We start from the raw sequence: 19,060 nt of genomic DNA on the forward strand, positions 1-19,060 counted from the left end.
TAGTCCAATTGGTCGAGATAAGTCCCTGAATTGAGGTTGTTTGTGCCAAGTTCCCTTTATCGTGGAATGCGCACCTGTGTTTTTCTAATTGGGATCTTTCTTCTTCTATCTTCTTGTTTAGTCTGTTCAAAGCCTTCTAAAGGCGTCTGGAACACTCTTGTGACCATGAGCTACTTTCAGGCCCGATAACTAAGTTCCATATAATTGAACCCTACAGTGTTACATCTTCCTTTGACTTTTCAGTAGATAAACCAATGTTTATTAGACTGTAGGATATATGGACTGGCAGAAGCACTGACGTGGGTGTCCAGAGCTGTGCAGATATAGGATGCTCCCACGTGAGCGCTGGGGCGCTTTCACTCCACTGCCTGCGAGCTCGGTGGTTATTCCCCAGCCTCCTGGATGTACCGTCCTCGTCACGGCTTCATCTGAGCGGGGTTTGAGGTATGTCTCACGGCTTGAATAGGAGCTGTATCTGAGCTACGGCACTCAAACTGGGGATTTCTGCTGTGGGAAAGACAACCAAATAAATAAATAAGAAGTGAAGGATGGATGAGCTGGAATGAGCTGTGAACTGACAGCTTTGTGACTGGTCTTGACTTATATCCTTTTTGTGGTCTAAAGCCGAGTGCCTCATAAATTCTGAAGACATCAAAACTGTAACTAACATAACTGAAACCATCCTTGGATTGCTGGAAATATAAAGAGTACTGACTGTAACTAGAAGACAAAAGACAGCAAAAAGGGAATGAGTTCTCTTCTCAAAGTGCTATTTTTGGGTACTTCAGTTTTGACATTACAGGTTGAATCAGCATACTGACACAATTGTGGGCATTCGGGGTCACGCTGTGGCTGTCCTACAATCTAATATGGACCTAGAGATGAAAATATTTTCACAGTTTATGGTTCTGGGGTATTTTACTGACTGTAAAGGTCCTGGGATTCTCAAATAGATACCCACTAACCCTCTCGCGGTCTGTCAGCCCTGAGGTGACACACGGTAGACACCATTTGGCAGCCACTGAGCAGCGTGCTGGTCTTGGGGGTCGTTTTGTGCTTTGCTCACTGGGTAGACAGGAGGGCTGTGGTCTTTTTGGGGGGAGAAGAGCATAAAATGAGAGCAGCTGCGTGGGGTCTGGTCAAAGCCCCATCCAGTCGGGGACCATTTTTCTTAGGACTGGCCAAAAATGGGATGTGCCATGCGAATGGGTCAAATGGTTTGTAGCTGAGAGGAGTCCTGAGGGTTACTGAGAGGGTTACTAGCTTTGTGTTTCAGAGTCTGTGGTGCAGCTGTCTCCCATGAGTCCGTCCTAGATCTCTTTAATCCATATAAGCATCTGCAACACCCTCTGGCAGGACTCGCAGCTTAACTCTCTATTAAGGTTATTTAGTGAAGAGCTGGGGAATTAGAAAATGAACTACGGTAACAGTACTCCAGCTGCAACTTGATATCTAGCATCATGCAACGACCAACGAACCTTCTCCAGGGTACGTGCGAGCGAGAGCTGCTAACTTTCCAGTGGCAACAGTTCACTGTGCGATTGTGCGTAGCAATTTCCTGGCTGCCATCAATTCCTTTTGTTGTTTCCTCAGAAGAGCCACAGGGCAGCTGACACACAGCAATGAATTCCAGAAAAGCACTAGCTTTTCAGATGGCTGGGTTCTGGGTGTTTTCCCCCAGCTTCACAGAAGTTGTCTCTAAATAATACAGTTTTGTACTACGCATTAGAAGCTTTGGAGTAGATTCCCAGGAGCCCCACACTTGCTAAGCTTAAGTCTGACATCCCCAGCAGGACAAATTGCTTACCCAGAACTGGAGATACCTGAAGACTCCGTATATCTATTACAAGTCTCCCACAGCTAATTCTGACATGTATGTATGCGTTTTTGTGCATCAAGACCAGGCTGGTCCAAAAATTTACTTCCTCTTGTCTGTGCGTGGAACCAGTCTGTTGTGGCTTGTTCAGATAGGGGCAAACTCCCGGCTGCTGGCCTGTTACGCACTTTCTGTATTTGTAGATGAGGTAGGCTGGAGGTCAGTCATCTGAATCCTTCCTGGTAGTTATCTTAGTTTTACTATTTTTATACACCTATGCCAAACAAGCAGGAATTACAAAATATTTGAGTTCCTGCCCCAGATCAGGCAGTCTTGTGGTACGTCTGGGTGCAAGACAAGCAGGATGTGGTTCCTTTACAGGGCTTCCTGCTCCCCTGCCAGCCTCGCTTTCTGTCCTTCTGGATGTCGTTCACGTACCCTGTCTGTGTATGCCAGCGCTGTATTCTGTCTGCATTCATCAAATCTCTTATCAGAACATGCTCGATCTTTAAACAATTTATTTCGCTGAGTAATTTTAGATATTAGAAACCTGCTTCAAATTCAGCCGGGAAGGTACCACATCTCCTCACCCAGAGAAGCATCTAGAGACTCACCTGAGAGTAAAAATGAAACAGAGTTGGAGACCTGGCTTAAGTGGTCTGAGCCATCTTCCTGACCAGCGATGGCCCAAGACAGGGAACCTTCTTCAGTGCCACAGATCTTTCATACACAAACACCACTGTGGGAACATGCCTGCGGGTATGGAACATCCACTATTGCCTTCGTAATATAAAAGCCCCCCTACTCGGCCAGCTGTAGCTGTACAGCATTATCTGGTTTCAGGCACTGTATTAAAAATTTAATAATCATAATTTTTCAGGAGCCATCTTTATAACGGTAAATTAAGTGGTGCCAGGACATGAGCCCAGAATAGAAACTTGCCCGTCTATCCTGTTGGTTTGTTAGGACGGGCCACAGCATGGTTCTGGCCAGGCTGACAGCTTTCCTTGGCAGGGCGTGGGAGCTGGTGTGGGACATGTTCAGTAGCAGGTTTGGATGCTGCTGCCCTGGTGTGGAAGGTAAGGCAGCCTGACAGTACACACAGGCCACATCTGTAAGAAACAAAACTGATCAGTTCTGAATCCTCTCCCTAGTTCTAGGTCTGTGAACCCCATTCTCCTGACCCCAGCGCTGAATCTGACCCATCTGGTAGTATTAGTTTTCCTCTTGGCTTCTTTTTTTTTTCCTTCTTCCTTTTCTTCCTCTTCTTCTGTCCTTTCCTTCCTGGGAAAAGAACTAACCTTTCTCTAAGGATAAAAATCCTTATACTCTTTTGAAAGGCAGAAGAAATCTTTAGGGCTTTCAGCTATATAAACCTAATTTGTCAGTTTTTTCCCCCCTCCCCATCTCTCTTAATGGATCTCTTATGCATTTATAATGTACTCAGTACCATGGTATCTAGGGACCTTATACACAATTTATAAAGCAAACATTTTTTTTGCAAAAAGTTTCTACTTCTCTTCTGGCTATTGCCAATCTCTGAATCAGGCTGTTCTCTTTGATTTGCAAAGGAAGCCAAGTCATCTGTTTTATACTCCCGACACAGACTGTCTTGCAGTATCCTGGCTTTGCATTTGTGGGATGGCAAAGTCAGGTTCACAGTGATTTATTTTGCAGCTATTAACTATAGAACTGTCTGTAATCAACAAAGCTGGCTGCGTTTCTCCATCAGCTTCAGCACAGGAATGAGTCTGAACTGGCAGTTCCCTAGCTCCGTGCAGTCGTATCTGAGCCCAGAGTGTTTCACTACACCTTGAAGTGGCTATATAGTTACTAAATAGAGAGAAAATAATTCAGTACTGAATTTTAAATTTCTGTATCGCTAGTTGTAAGCAGCTGGATGCTGCAGGCACCTGTTGGGAATAGCTTCCTACTCAGTATTCCGAAGAGTCGGACTGCTGCCTTGCAGGGTGACCAACCCTTCACAAGTGCCTGCGGTGTGTATCTGGTTGTGCGAGGAAGTTGTACTCGTTCTGGGCCTGAATCTCTAAAGGTGAGCTCTATAATACTGAGAGCCTTTATTGGATCCAGCTTTCCAGTCTCCAGTATGATACAGCAGCAATAGCGTACTTGTATTTTGCTCCATAGTGGTAGGGGGCAATGTATTAAAGAGCTGATGGAGTCCAGCTGAGCGCAGTGCTGGCGCAGTAGGTAACACTGATCAAAGCCTTATGCGCTTCTTGCTCCAAATCAATGTGCTTGAATTTTTCTGCTATGCTTGTTTTCCAACAATAATATATGTAACAGCACCTAAGAAAAAACATTATTCGAACATTCATATGGCTATTTACACTGACTTTTATTTCCTAAGTCACCAAAAAAGTTGACCAAAAACCCCAGACCTAGTGCCATGGATGCAGACACACCTTGGGTTGCCTGAGTCCATTCAAAGAGACTTAGAATAGCTGCAGGGCAGCACTGAGGGTGAGCTGCATTGCTCTCTAGGGTTACCTCTGAATTTGAGACTGAACAGAAAGGATCTACGGAAATTTAATATAAAAGGAACACTGATTAATAAGTTGCAAAAGTAATGGATTCAACCATTAATTAGAAGGATGAGTCAAAATTAAATTCATTCTGTTTAAAAAAAGAAAAAAGTGCCACTAAATCTTCATCGTACTCAGCTAGTCAATGCGTTAAAAGCACTGCTAATGGTGCAGTGCCCTTCCCTGCAGCTCTGGACCCTGGATTACCACTGACATGCCCGTCATCCCTCGCCACGCTAAGTGCTCTGCTTCCCCTCCATTTCCCACCTAAGTCTTTACTTAACAAGCCCCGGCTTGTTAAGAGTACTGCTGGGACTGTTTCATGGGGAGGGAGTGCAGGAACCTCCTCAGCAGTTTTTGAGAGAAGCAGATGTGCAGCTCTGTCCTCGCCATCCTGCAGTGTCACAGTTTCTCTCTGCTTCGTCTCCCAGGCTTGATCTCACTCAGACAGGAACCCTCCATTAACTTCATCTTATTGGAGATGACAAGTTTGACTAAATACAAATACTCATGTAAGTGAAGTCTTCAATTAAGTCTCTATAAAATAATGTTGCAAAATATAAACGACGTTTTTACTAGCTTGTTGACTGATAAAAAAATGACAAGGTGAAAGGTATTAATAATTTAAGCTAATATTTCTCATTTCTATTAAATTGTTAAACTACAAATAATCCTTAGATTTTCAGTAAACCCTGTTGCAATTTCTAGCTAAAAAAAACCCCTCTGAAACAAACTGTACAGAAAAAACCTCCATGTAATTCAAGAGGGAGCATAGAAATTTGGGAAGTGATCAATGCATAAACAAAAACATGAACTGGAAATGAGCATCCAAACAGCAAAATATATTTAAGTGTATATATATCACAAATACACACACAAAAAAATCTATTTACAGATCTAAAATCAGTACATCCAGTAAAAATCCTCCCACAGAAAGGTATTTATAAACAAGAAAATTACCCCAGTTACATTGTCTACTGCTGGCAACAGAGATGCTTTACAGCTAGCATAGCATTGATTATGCCTTTGTAAAATAAAGGGAAAACAATATAGGTGAAGAAATTATTTCTGGGAAAAACCTGAACTGAAGGCTGGACAATAACAATAACAATGCATACAAAGCATAAGGAACTGCAAATATGTAGCTCTGGTAGTGCAAAAATGAAGAAGAATGGCTTTTTTCCCCAATACTTGTTCAGAGAAAAATACTACTGTGAATTTGCAATTCGAATTCCTTTTAAAGACTTAAATTTGTAGAATTTAGTGCATATGCATGTTTCAGCAAGGCTGATACTATATAGGAGGTAAATGAAACAAAGTCAACATAAAATTACTACTGTGATATAAATTTATAACAACCTTTATAACAAAATGTCTGAATATACAGTACAGAGACAAGCCTCTAAAAAAAAAAGTTTAGATTTTCTCCATCCAGACAATTTGAAAGCATGTTCCTGTTAAAGAAAAACAACTTGTATGTAACTGATAGCATATGTAACATTCTTTGGAATTAGATTTAAATTTCTCTTTCAGGCGTTGCCCCAGTATTTCATACAGGGAACAGCAGAGGGGTAACTCCTCACTGGGATTAGGAGCTCCTGGTGCGTTGTCCCTCAGGTACGCACCCAGGGCTGGGCAGAGACTCGTGGAGGTGCATGAGCACCAGGAGCTGGAGAAAAATTCCACCTGGGAATGTGGGTCACAGTAGGACCCCTTGATATGAGTCAGTGTAGAAGTGGAGAATTAATGCTGTTGAATTTCTGAGGCTCACCACCCCACAGCCCTGGTTTTCTTGTCTTTCGAAACACACAAGACAGTCTCTGTCCAAAAAGGCCTCATAGTTTGAATGGCTGTAAACATTCCTTTAGTTTAAATCAGATTTTCACCATACCTTTGCTGTTTAAAAAAAACCAACAAAATCAAAAGTAGGAATACCTTAGCTCATGTTAAAACTATTTTAAATTCAGAAAACTAGAGTTCTTTAATTGAGAAAACTGAAACAAAACTGAAACACATGATTAGTTTTGCAAGTAATCTTTTTGCTGTATTTTTAGCTGACTCTTTATCTAACTTTCAGCAAACTGCTCATGATCACCCAGTCTATCCTAAAGAAAACCTAACAGTTGATAAGTAAGATGGAAACCATTTAAAAAACAGAGGCAAAAGATCAGCACCAACTGTTGCATTTGTTCTGCCCAAAGCTAGGTCCTATCACCGCAGTGCAGAGCAGATACTGCTCACAGACCCAGGACAGGTCCGGAGTCCCACACTCTTCCTGTTCCCCTTGATGTACAAAAAGAAAGATACAGATGATGTCTGTAAAAACGTTAACAGTAGCAGGTACAGAGTAAGATTTACCTATTGTAATTAGTGGGAAGTGTTATGGTTGATATTCAAAGCTTTTCCAAAACAGAAAGGACTAACTTCTTGACTTTCAAATGTTCCCAGGGTGACTATCAGGTATTACAGTGTTGCTTTACGAGGACTTTGTTATAAATTTCTGGTGCTCAAGTTGGAACAGCTTATGGTGCAATCAGATGAACTTTTACTGAAATAGCAGTCAAAATAATGGTGATTTTACAAACCAAATGATTGCCTTTATGCAATCTTTTTTCTCTATACTCAAGGGTTGTTGACCAGAAATGGCTGAAAATGACTTCTGCAAAGAAGGCAGTGCTGCTTTTCTGCAACCCAACACATGCTCGTTCAGCCTGACTTCAAGTATCCAATTTATGTGCTTGAAGGAGGAGCTTATGTACCCAGCCCAGGCTCCAGAGGATGACTTAGAACAGAAGACCTCTAAGGTCATTCAACAGACAGAAGGGATTTGTCTGCTTGACCTTTGGCTTATGAAAGCAAAAACTAAACAAATCTAATAGACACAATCACAGGAAAATTCATCCTAAAATAGAGATCAAATTAATATTGTTCTGGAAATACTTATTTCTCTTTGTTAATGAGCAGTGGAGTGCTTCAGGTCACTAGCACGGACTCAGATGTCCAGTTTTCAGATATCTGAATTGAAATGAGATGACTCCTACCTCAGGCTCCCATGTTAGGAACTTAAGTTGGATACCTGAAGTTAGATGGTGCGATTACCCTCTCTCCTTACTGAGAACAGCCACCTCTCGAACCTGTGACACAGCTGCAATCACAGCATTTACTTAGAGAAGACCCAATGGAACTGAGTTTTGTTAGGATACCTCATCTCCCCTCTTCACTTTATTGAAGGGTATAAAGAGAGGCAAAGTGGGGTGGGGGCTGATGTCTTGCTAAGCAAAGTTGTGTAATACACACTAATGAAGAAACTTAATGGCTGTCACTTGTAAATCCTACAAAATCACCATTTTGAAGTTGGTGGGTGCAAATTACTCTGGCTATTGCAGATTTCATAATTTAATCACACATTTTATTTTCAGGAGTTACTAGCAGGTATCAGTGTTAGCAGATTCTCTAACTTAGCTGGCTAAAAAGTTCAATTGGAATTAGAAAAAGCCTTGATGGCAAAGACTTAAAGAGCTCCTAAAGTATTTTCATGTCTTTAAATAAAAAAAAATTAATAAGTTATATTTTAGACAAATATCAGCTAATGCCTAACATTTTTATTAAAATACTGATGGAAACATAAAAAAGTAAACCCTAGTACTACTGGATTGCACACACATATGCAAGAAACCCACCACAAACTATACTGTCTTAGCCGCTTAGTTCTTTCTCTCCTTATTTTCTGTACTTGAGAAAATGAGATCAGAAAGCTATGCAGCTTCTCTGACCGAAGAGGAAAGGCCACGACAGGATTTCTAGAGTCCCATCCAGCTCTGTAAGTGGAAGGATTAAGATGAGGACCTTGTGGCTGAGAGAACAGAGGTGAGGAATACTCAGGATTCACTTCTGTCCTACAGGAATAATCCATTCTTTCTGACAAACTTTGCTCGTGGTTTTAATAGATAATGAACTCATCGGTCCAATCCTGTACTCGGCATTTTACAGAATCAAATTTAAAGACTTCAGATAAACATGGAAGCAAGGCAACACTTGTACTTCCATTTTTTATCTATGGATTATTTTCTTTGTTAAATTCCTTGGGTTGTTTTTTTTTTTCTTCAGGGTAGCTTTTCAAAATACAAACTCGTTAGAGCCTGGAAAAGACAGAACTACCCTAACAGGTGAGGGAAAAACTCTCAGTGCACTTTTTATTCCATATATGAATTAACTAATTAAAAAAGATCACTAGCAAGATACTGAATTTTGAAATTAACACTGAAAGTTTTTCAAACTGCACTTCAGAAAACATTGACTGAGCAGCATCAGAACATTAGAGGGTTGTCCGACTTCCTTGTTTTCTGTGGCTGGTTTCCACTGATGGCAGTAGAGAACGGAGGCAGGGGCTGAAGATGTAAAAGCAAATGAAACTAAAGATTCTCAGTAGCTACTTACCTAGAATGGCTATTCATTCTTCTATTTTTTTGGCTCAGTGCTGTTTTATAATACCCTTGACCCCAGCATATAATTTCAAGGACATATAAATTGATTTGAATATTAGCTTGGTTCCTTTCCTGTATTTGAACCTTACAGTGGATATAAATCACAAGCATGCTGTAACATTTGCAGGAGCTGTTGTCCATCAGGCTGGTGACTCTGAACAAAGGCTGCTTTACGTAACGCATATGAACGTGCGAACTGTCTCCAAAATGCATGGTCATATTAAATAAGTCGCTTACATATGTACATACAGAGCAGTAACAAAACTCAAATATCATAGTCCTACCCTCTTCTAAGATTGCAGTTTCTAACTGTTGCATATACTGTAGCTGCTCAAAGAGCTGAATAAAGTGAGTGTAGCAGACTTTTTCAGAGAAAAATAGTCATATAAAAAGTTGTAAGTATGGTACAGTGAGAAAGTTCCCAGAGCTCTCACTTCATTTTCTCTTTGGTTGCTAATTAGGATTTGACGAGTTTGAAACCCTGTCCTGTGTCCAGCACTGTGGGAAGAAACCAACTCATTTTCAGTCTTTTCAAGCACCTAAAGCACGCTTTACAGACCCAGAACAGATTGAGACCACAAAACCAGTTTGCCAAATGTACTAATGGGTAGGTGATGCGTGGGAAGTATATCATCCAGTGTTTGGCAACGTCGCTTCCTGTTGGCAAATGCAAAGTGTAGTCGCTCCAGTGTTTTGACACACCATACACTGCTTTCACTGTACGTCCCTTTTCAGACCAGCTGATGTTGCTGTCAGGGTTACAGTTGTACTCAACCCATTGCCTGGTGAAGTCACCAAGCTGTGGAGGGTCTGCTTCCTCGATGTCTACAACTCTGGCCATTTCTGCTCCTTGCACGGCAACATACTGGTCATTTACTTTTCTTACTTCTTTAACCCAAGGCTGAGAGTTCTCACAGTCTAAAACGATGATGAGCCGAGAACAAAAAGTACCATTCTTTTCTCTCCACCACTCCAACAGTGTGTCAAGTCGTAAAGCATCGCCCCCTGCCACAAAGAAAAAAAGATTTAATATTAGGATGAAGAAACAGAAACCTCTGTAGTATTTTGACTGCGGGTTCCAAGAATCCCTTATTTTAACAACCTGGACAGATATAACAGAAGTTTTTCAACTGATCCTCCCTGTTTGTAGATGTTGCAGATCTCCAGAGAGGTATTAAATGATTCCACCTGACTTGCTGTGGCAGATGAGGCCATTAACTCACCCTTGATTAAAAAAAAGAAAAAAAAGAAAGAATTCCCTCACAGTGAAAGAAATTACAGCCTATTGAAGAAATCTGGATATAGCAAAATAGGGAAAGAAAACCTGAAATAGTTTATTTTGTATTAAATCTTAGTAATTTTATGGGAAAAAAAAGACTCTTCTTAATAAGTTTTTTATTAATATTAAAAAGAACCCCTCTTTTAAGGAAAAGAGAGGACTTTTGAACACAACATGTGCTAACAGTTTTGAAGCACAACAGGAAAACCACCTACAGGCATAACCATCGCTTTGGCTTTAAAAATTCATGTGACCAGAAATGGCGAGATTCACTCTATAGACACAGTTGTCTTCAGAGCTTCAAGAAAATTGGTATGGATTTACAACAAAATGAAACAAAAATCTCATAATAATTTTTCCACAATATTTATTTCCTATCAGTTCAGAAAACACCTGCAGCTAGAGTGTCCAACTTCTCACGTTCCATCTCAGCTCTTGCTCCAACAATGCTTTGCAAGAGCAGATTGTAATTAAACCAAGTTACCTATAGTCGGGAGTCCTTCTGCTTAAGTGTAATGGATACTGCAGGATCTACATAGCTTTGAAAAGCAGAGTACTTACTCAAGTGCCTAAGGAAAACATCTTGCAAACAAGTTAATGAATCTCCATTGGCTCCATAATGACTACTAATGTGAAGAACTGGTAAGTCTAGGTGTTGGCAGGCTGGAGGTATGATAGAGACTTATAACACAACCACTGTAGTTTGAAAATGTCAACTTTTCTTTTTTTAAAAAGAAGACTTTTAGAAGAAAGGTAGAAAAATGTGATTTAAAATAACTGCATTTTAATTCCATAGTGATTTTCATTGTGGAATATAAGAACATCTAGCAGCATTTAAACTCGTGTTAGTAAGAATTTAACTGCCCAGATGAATCTCAAACAGAATAGTTGCATATTTCAGCACTTACATTTCTACCTCTAGCTCAGAGTTAAAGCTTTGAGTATGCTATCGCAGTTAAAGCAAAATTACAGGGCTACAACCTTCTCCAAAAAAATGCAAACCTGGAAAATTTAGTACCAAAGAAAATCTTAATATACAAACTTACAGTAATGACTTGTCTTGGTACGTGATCCCCAAATTGCTGTAGTTATTTGCAGCAGAGACTTATATAGAAGCAGTTTCCCTTCTCTAGGTAAGCCTTCTGTGTCAATTAGCAGTAAAAATTTCTTTATTTGTTCACAATTTAAAGGCTTATAAATAAACTTCATTTTAGTGTAGCTATGCAGGGGCGCAGGTGATTTCAAAACAGTACTGGATAGAACTGCCTAAAGAAAACCATCTCATCCTTCATACACACACACAAACACATGCTCAGCTTCTAACCCTACTGACCTCAGACACATGGAATTATCAGCCAGTGCAAGATTTAGGCACCAAGCTGTGTAAGAAATCCATGCGTCTGGCCACATCTTGTTCTCTGGCAGGTTTCGCAGGCAGTTAAGCCGACAGTTTCAGCAACAGAGACAAAGCTTCATTAGCCCAGCTCTTGCCTTTGCCTTCACTCAGAGAACATGACCTCCCAGGTCGTTTCACTGCTCATACTTTATGCATGACTAGTTAACAGTTTCTTTTATACCACTGTGTTACATCTCAGCTTCCAACAACAGAGAAACATCATGAGTGAACTAATAAATCCAGTAAGCCTCCTTTAAAAGATGTCATTACAAAGCAAAGACTCCACCGCTACTGCTGTGCTGTATCACAGCATAAGCTGGCAGTGAGATACTACTTTTTCTATTAGATCCGAATGTTATATTTCATTGTTCCCATTTCTCTTCATCCTCTCCAGAGGTCAGAGGACAGTACGCATTACTGGAGCTGATGACCAAATGTTCCATCTGTCATGAAGTGCCACTGTCCAACACATGTGGTACAATTACCCTGTCAAACAGCCTTCATATTGTCAGTTTACACTTCAAGTTACATTCAGCAGTGCTATCTGGAAGGAGTATCAGGTTACACTCCATGATTTATCTAAAATTAATCACAAAACAGGATGCAAGGCATATGACAGCTGCCTGTTCCTCTCCTTTATGTGACTATACATACCTCCACGTAAAAGCTGAAGATGCGCTTAGAGAACTGAAAAGGAGCTTTGTGAGAAAGCTGAACACCACTGCATTTACACACTGTACCTTTTAGCACAGAAACTTTCTTTTTATTTTAATGGTTACCTTGGCCTTTATCCTAAAAGTGAAAACAGAGTTTAATTTAGGCTACAGCTACCTGAACAGGTATACAGAGACCTGAGCTCCCCTGTCACACTCCAGGCTGGCCAGATTTAAGCCAGGACTGGGCTGGAAGCCTGTCCGACTTTTGCAGCAACATTTGGCTCTATATATGCTAGAAAGCCAACCACGTCTATGCTGCCGGCTGGAGCACAGGTGGGAGGCAGAGTTTCACTGCCAGCCTGCTCCACGCAGTGCGTGGACACACTCCGCAAATGCAGCAGGCGGCAGCTGCTCTTATGGACAAGACCACCCTGTTCTCGGAGAAGTCATTCAGCCACCCTGGCGTACGCTGCGGTACGTCACTCACGCTGAGCTCAGGGTATGGCTGTGGCTTTTTTAACACACTGATACAGATGAAACTTTTTTGAGAAAAAACTATGCATTGTTCTTCAGCAGGTCTAACAGTTCAGGCATGGAGTTTCACCAAAACAGGTATACGGCCTCCAGATGAAAACTGACCTGCACCTGAACACCTCAGCATGACCACACACAAAGCTAGTTATCTGTCTGCACTGTTCAAGAGCACATGCCCCTGGAGAGAGACTGCTGATGAACAGCCAGGAGCTTGCAGGCAGAGCACTATCCAAGAGAATTAATTCCGTCCCAGGCAGAAAAACAGTTGCAAATTTTCAAGGTATTTACTACAGGATTCACTTTTTGCACACAGCAACCTCAGAAGCCCCATTCCATACAGCAGGAGAGCAAGGCTAAACCTATCAATGATTTGAAAACTTCAGTAGGTTTACCAAAGAATACAGTTGAGATAGAACTGCCCATTGTAAAGAGATCAAAAACGAGCCAGGAAAAGGGGAAACTGTGACGTCTATGCCAAGCACATGACAAGGCATTAAACCAGCCCTTTACATAGTCTTGAGGCTACACTGCGCCCACAATGACTCCTGAACTCTCAGATGCCAGTAAATCGTAGCTGTTTTCATGACACAAGGTTTGCTGTATGTTTGAAGACCTGCTTTTCTAGTGTGGATTGTAGATCTGCCTCCTATTTCTTTTATTAATTCTATCTTTTACAAAAACCAGAGCACATATTAAGGACACGCATGCAGTCCTTCATGACAGCCTAGCTCACACAGTGACACAGAACGCGGTATAATTCACTCAGAGGTAGGTGTGCAGGCTCTTGCCATGTCCAGGGAATGAGAAGAGATTATGCTTGTTCATTACAGGGAACAAATATTCCTCAAAATACAAGGGAAATCTGTCTTTAGAGAAGGGGTCATTTCCACTTTACTTTTCTGAGGAAAAAAGTGATCTTTCAAGTTACCTTGTTGAATTGTAAGGGGAATAAGAAATCATGCTTAAAGTTCTAAGTGTACACTTGGGGTGAACAATATTTAGATAATTTTGAGAACAACTAAAAGAACAGTTAGCTGCACAAGGATTTTTATCAAAGTGACTAAGTACTAAAGATGACACAGAAGTTCATACAGTAACATACCTGACTGTCATACAGTGCAAGGTAAGGAAAGAGCTGCTGCTTTAGATCAAGTCAACTACATACAAAAGGGGCTTCTGCATTTCTCCATTCTCTCCACTAGCAGAGGTAGTTAGCCTGCAACCTTGCCTGTTTTGACAATTCCTTGTAGCCTCTGAATCTCTTAACAGCCGTGCTCTGTACATTACCCTGTCCTTTCTTCCTTTTTTGCCAGCAGCTTGTATCAACCTGATCTCCAAAGACTGGTGGCTCTTTGCCATTCTGGACTATCAGATAATAAATGTGACCAAAACTTCAAAGTTTTACAATACAGTATTGATTTTTTTAAAGAAAGAATTAATTGATTTGGAAAGTTTATCAATACCAAAACTATTAATAAAAAAATCTCCAAACCAGTTACCTGCCAGTGCCCATTCGCCAGTGCCATGTGAGTGACCACTGTAATATAAAATGTAGGTATCGTGTCTGGGTCCATCTGCTGTCCGAAGTTCAAGAAAAGACTTGATCTTGGAGTGAAGGGTATCAAAGGTCAGTCCGCTTGTAGAGTAGTCACAACCATATGTCTCAATCATGTGATATGCAAAAAATCTTTGGATGGCATTAAGCATACCAGTAGACCTCAGATTTAACTCTTGCACGTGCTCAGGTGGAAGAAGAGTTGGTTGGCCATCAGGACTAAAGAGAAGAAGAACAGCTATGATTATTATTTCGTGCTTAGTGGACTTCTAGCAACTAGTGATTTTTTTCCCCTGTGCATATTTTCTCTGCTATAAAGTAGCACTGTTCTAAATTCAAATTGACTTGAAACATACAGTTTATAAACAATTCAAAATACTGTATTTGAGTGAGGGACCACTATTTCCCCCCCCGCTTCTGCCACACTTCTTCACTTCTAATCCTTACTCAACCCCATGCTATTCCTGCAGCTGAGAGACAGAGAAAGAGAGGACCTGTAACATGAACACGCTAGGTAGGCTTCAACAATTCCATTAAGTCCCACTGAGAGAGCACTGCCTTCAGACAGGCGCTTTTTCACACACAACTGGAAAGAAGTGCAGGGAGAATGAGTTCTAATCTCCACAAAACATCATGCAAACTAGTTTCCAATAATAGACTGAAGAGAAATCCAAGTACAGATTTTGCTCAGATATTTTGAATTAATTTCTCTCTGTTCCAAACTAGCCTTTATTCAGTATGGTACTCACGCAAATACAGCAATTCTTACTTGTGTATGCTGTTCAGATGCTGATCTTTCAGCATAAGAAATGCGTTTCAGATAACAGTATTCACAGCTTAGAAAATTAAAGTTCTAAGAAAACTACAAACTAGACCTGGAACAAACCATGTATATATAGATATGTGTGTGTATGTGTGTATATATATGTATATCTGTCTGAATATGCATATAACAATAGAGTCCTTGGGTTCCAAAATGCATTTTATTTGTATTTTTATATATACTCTATATAAAAATATGTATTAAAATACATATATCTCTAAAAATACACACACACTTTTATTTTTAATTCTACATAGCTATTCATTAATCATGACAATAAGACATTTGGTCTTGCAAGACACCCAGTTATGGGAGCGCTCTTCAGGAGGTATTTTCAGAAAAAGAAATGCATTCATCACTCTTCAGCCTGTGTAATAATGGTAATGATAAGGAGTGTGACTGACAGCTGTACCAAACTGGCCTGATTTATGCTCAGTTACAGACATGGAGAGGTTTTGTGGGTGAAAATATGAAGATAGTCTTACTCTACTAATATAAAATATGACTTCTGTTTTTTATATATATATGCATGTATGTATTTATACTTCATGTATTTTGTTTGCAAGTCGGTGTGTAAAGCTACCTGGTTTCTTTATCAGTCTAGCTGATTAAATTTTGCACCTCCTGACCTGTCTAGTGCCTTCACAAAGGCTAACGTTCCACTACTACAGTTATATTGAATGCATCATCATTACTGTTTGTCTCAGCAAGTGAAGACTGAGCCCCTCACTGAAAAAGTCAAGCTTTGTTAATAAGAAATTTTAGTTCTGTGAAGTCCTAAACAGTTTCTCAAGAGTACCTCATTCACTCAAAAATTAAGAGGGAACTGCCAGAGCCAGAATAACATAATACAATGAAAGAATGAAATTGTTGCCATGGAAACAAAAAGAATTTATTTATATTGTAATGTAAATTTTGAAAATTTATTTTTTTAATCCCTAACAATAATTGACTACATGGATTTTTTTTAAGAGTGCACAGCTGAAGACTGTAGATCAGAAGCTCAGAAAATTTCTTCTTACAGCATTTTACACTATTTAAGATACACTTATCTAAGATCAGCACGCTACCTTCTGTTTCTTTGCCCATTAATTTTTTTCCCTACCCACTGAATCCATTACACATATTCAAGCTGGGCAGTTTTCATAAACCATCCAGTTCTCTTTTTAAGCCTCTCACTTCAGCTTACTACTCTGTAACTCTTGTAACTCTTACTTCTCTTGTAACTCAAATAGATAACTTACATAGTTCTCGTTTATCATTTACAAAAAATGCGTACACACAATTCTAATTATATGACTAAAGTATCATTTGCGAGTTTAAAGCTTATAAGAGAAACACAAAAACAGGCAAATAATCATAGTACGATCCCTCCACTGCATTTCTCATATGGTAACATTTATATTGGAACAAAAAATCAGCTGTAAATTCACAATACCAATAACTGACATGTAGTGCATTCACAAATCTAATTTCAACATCCTTCAAATGTAGACACCATCTCATTTAACAGAATTCAAAATTGTTTTGAACTGATCTGTTTGGTTTATCAAATCTCGTCATGTAAAATATCTGTACTCAGTCAAATCCCCCAATCCTCCTTTGAGTGAGATATGGACTGTGGAATCTGCCTATGCTTAAAAGCATTCATTGGCTTTCCAAAAACAAACTGAATACATATAAAAAGGTGGAGTTGGAGTTACTCATTCTTTTTGGAAGGTAAGGAAAAGGAAAAATAGAAAATCTGCCTATTATTTAAATTTGTATTTAATTATTGAAAAATACAAGCAACAGCACTGCATTGCCCCTAAGAGCTAACACTGCACTTACACAACCGTGAAGTTGAAATACATGGTAACTATACCTGCAAAAATTGGTCGGAATCACAACAGCATACCCAACACATGTTCCTCCCAAGCAGTTTCCCAGCTCATGGAAAAGCCCATGAGCCATGGACTCCAGAGGTAAAACGATGAGAAATGCACTCATGAAGATCCCATTGGTTGGCTAAAAAAGTTAATAGAGAGATTTAGGTATCGCATGAAAAAATCCCTCCAGTCTGTTGGTTGCGGTTTCATGAATAATTCCCTGTGTTTGATCACACATAATTGGGTCCTGAAACATGCAAGTTATTCTATGTAATATATACTTATTTTTCCACACAGTGAAGTACTCTAAAGACAAATGAAAGGCTTGGGGAGAAAGCAGCTGGTAAGCAGGGATCACTCTTCTGAAAGGAATGCAACTGAAAATGCTAACAGCACAGGACTTGGGTTTAAAAGCCCTGGTAAGAGCTTAGCTTTACCTATTTAAGCAGGAAAATAAAATGCCACAAAATTATTTATGTGCATAAAATAAGTACATCGGTAAATATCTGTAGGATCAGGCCTTAATCAGTAAAGTAGAACACATAATATTACGTACCTACCATCAAATGATAGCATACTACATTGCATCATTAAAAATATAGATTTAACTATCCTTGCTTTTTAATGCAATATTTTTAGAATATTCTTTGTGAATACTATGTATCACACGAAAGATGACTTCTAAGAACATCTGTGAACATTACTGCAATTAAAAAGACAATTCTTTATCAGTTACATAAACATCAGATGAGAAGGGACATCCACTACAGGGCCTTTGAAGCATTCACACAGCTAACATCCTACATTGAGCTTTCCTGTTTTGTAGGTAAAAAGCAGTTTTGGAAAAGATTACAGTCACTGATACATACATGATTTCTGTAAAAAAAAGGAGTTTCAAAAGTTAAGTCTCAACCACTAGTACCAGTAAAATAAAAATGGACTTCTGAAATGCCAGCTGTCAGTGAGAGGCAGAACAGATACAGATTAATTTTAATTATTTTAATATGATGTGAATGGGTTTAATGAGGCATTAAATGCTTTAGGAAAGGTAGAAACAGTATTATAACATATAATTAACCAAGACCTTTAATATCTATGGTGCAGCTATTAATGTGTGTTATGTAGCAAAGGAAATAAATTCAGATCTCTGTCTTGAGAAGAGTCCTGTGGCCCCTGACCACATCTATGTTTTATTCGTGCTCTTTGCATAGATCTACAATATTAATGTTTTTTAAAAACCTGGATATTGCCGTATTGTTTAACACTCAGCGATTTGATGTGAACTGGTAGTTCAGCCTAACATATAGACAAAGCTATTAATAATTTGGAAAGTAAATTATACTGAAAAAAATGACACCCAAACCAACTCAGTTCTTGTTGGCACATGGCATCAACTCAACTATATTCAGTTTTTAAACACAAATATTACATGACTTAGTTTGAAAGAACAGCTTTACCCATCTAATGTGCTTCCTGACCTAAGGAAGAAGACTGTTTGCTACCTGTCCCAGTTTTAAAAAGTGTCCCACTATACTTCTGATGGAAGGATCTCACCTATGTGTCCTTGAAATGGTGACAGCAATACTTCTAACCACAAACACCAGAATCTGATATTAACTGATAACTGATAGCATTATATAACTGATAGCACTATTCTCAAATTAACTGGTGACTGTTAACTGATAGCATTATTCTCAAATTCCAACATCTGAAACCACTACAAAACTATATCCAGCTCCTACTAAGCTTTATACAATTCATGACAAATGAAAAGTTTATTTATTTAGCTTCTAGCTCTCAAGGACATGAGAAAGTGACATTGAGCAGACATCAAATCATGTTACAGAACAACCATGGAGAGCTTCCCTTTACCCATAGCTCTGCACATCTTAGCACAGAAGTGCAATTAATATGCTTACTGACTTGCTAACACTGGAGCTACAAAACTGGTTTGGATATAACCAGTTCATCAACAGGTGATAATGCTAGTGTTAATACTGCAATCTGATTCACGTGGTATAATGTAATTTCACGTTTTGGTGCCAATAATTTGAATCTACAAGGAGCAATGTGTGCCTATGAAGCAACACACATTATAGGAGA

General features: G+C 39.5%; 1 protein-coding gene across 1 annotated transcript in view; it reads right to left on the reverse strand.

Moving 5' to 3' along the window:
- Nucleotides 1-5,098: 5,098 nt before the first annotated feature.
- The window catches only part of TMEM168 (transmembrane protein 168), a 29,024-nt gene continuing 15,062 nt past the window's right edge, over nt 5,099-19,060 (reverse strand). Inside the window, exons 3-5 of the mRNA XM_075059182.1 lie at nt 16,954-17,096; nt 14,211-14,485; nt 5,099-9,851 (exon numbers count right to left, since the gene is read on the reverse strand). Of these exons, the coding sequence (XP_074915283.1) occupies nt 9,304-9,851; nt 14,211-14,485; nt 16,954-17,096 (966 nt within the window). The 3' untranslated portion in view covers nt 5,099-9,303. The remainder of the gene's footprint in view (nt 9,852-14,210; nt 14,486-16,953; nt 17,097-19,060) is intronic.

Source organism: Buteo buteo, chromosome 28 (genome assembly GCF_964188355.1).
Source record: "Buteo buteo chromosome 28, bButBut1.hap1.1, whole genome shotgun sequence".
In the NCBI taxonomy this organism is placed as follows: Eukaryota; Metazoa; Chordata; class Aves; order Accipitriformes; family Accipitridae; genus Buteo; species Buteo buteo.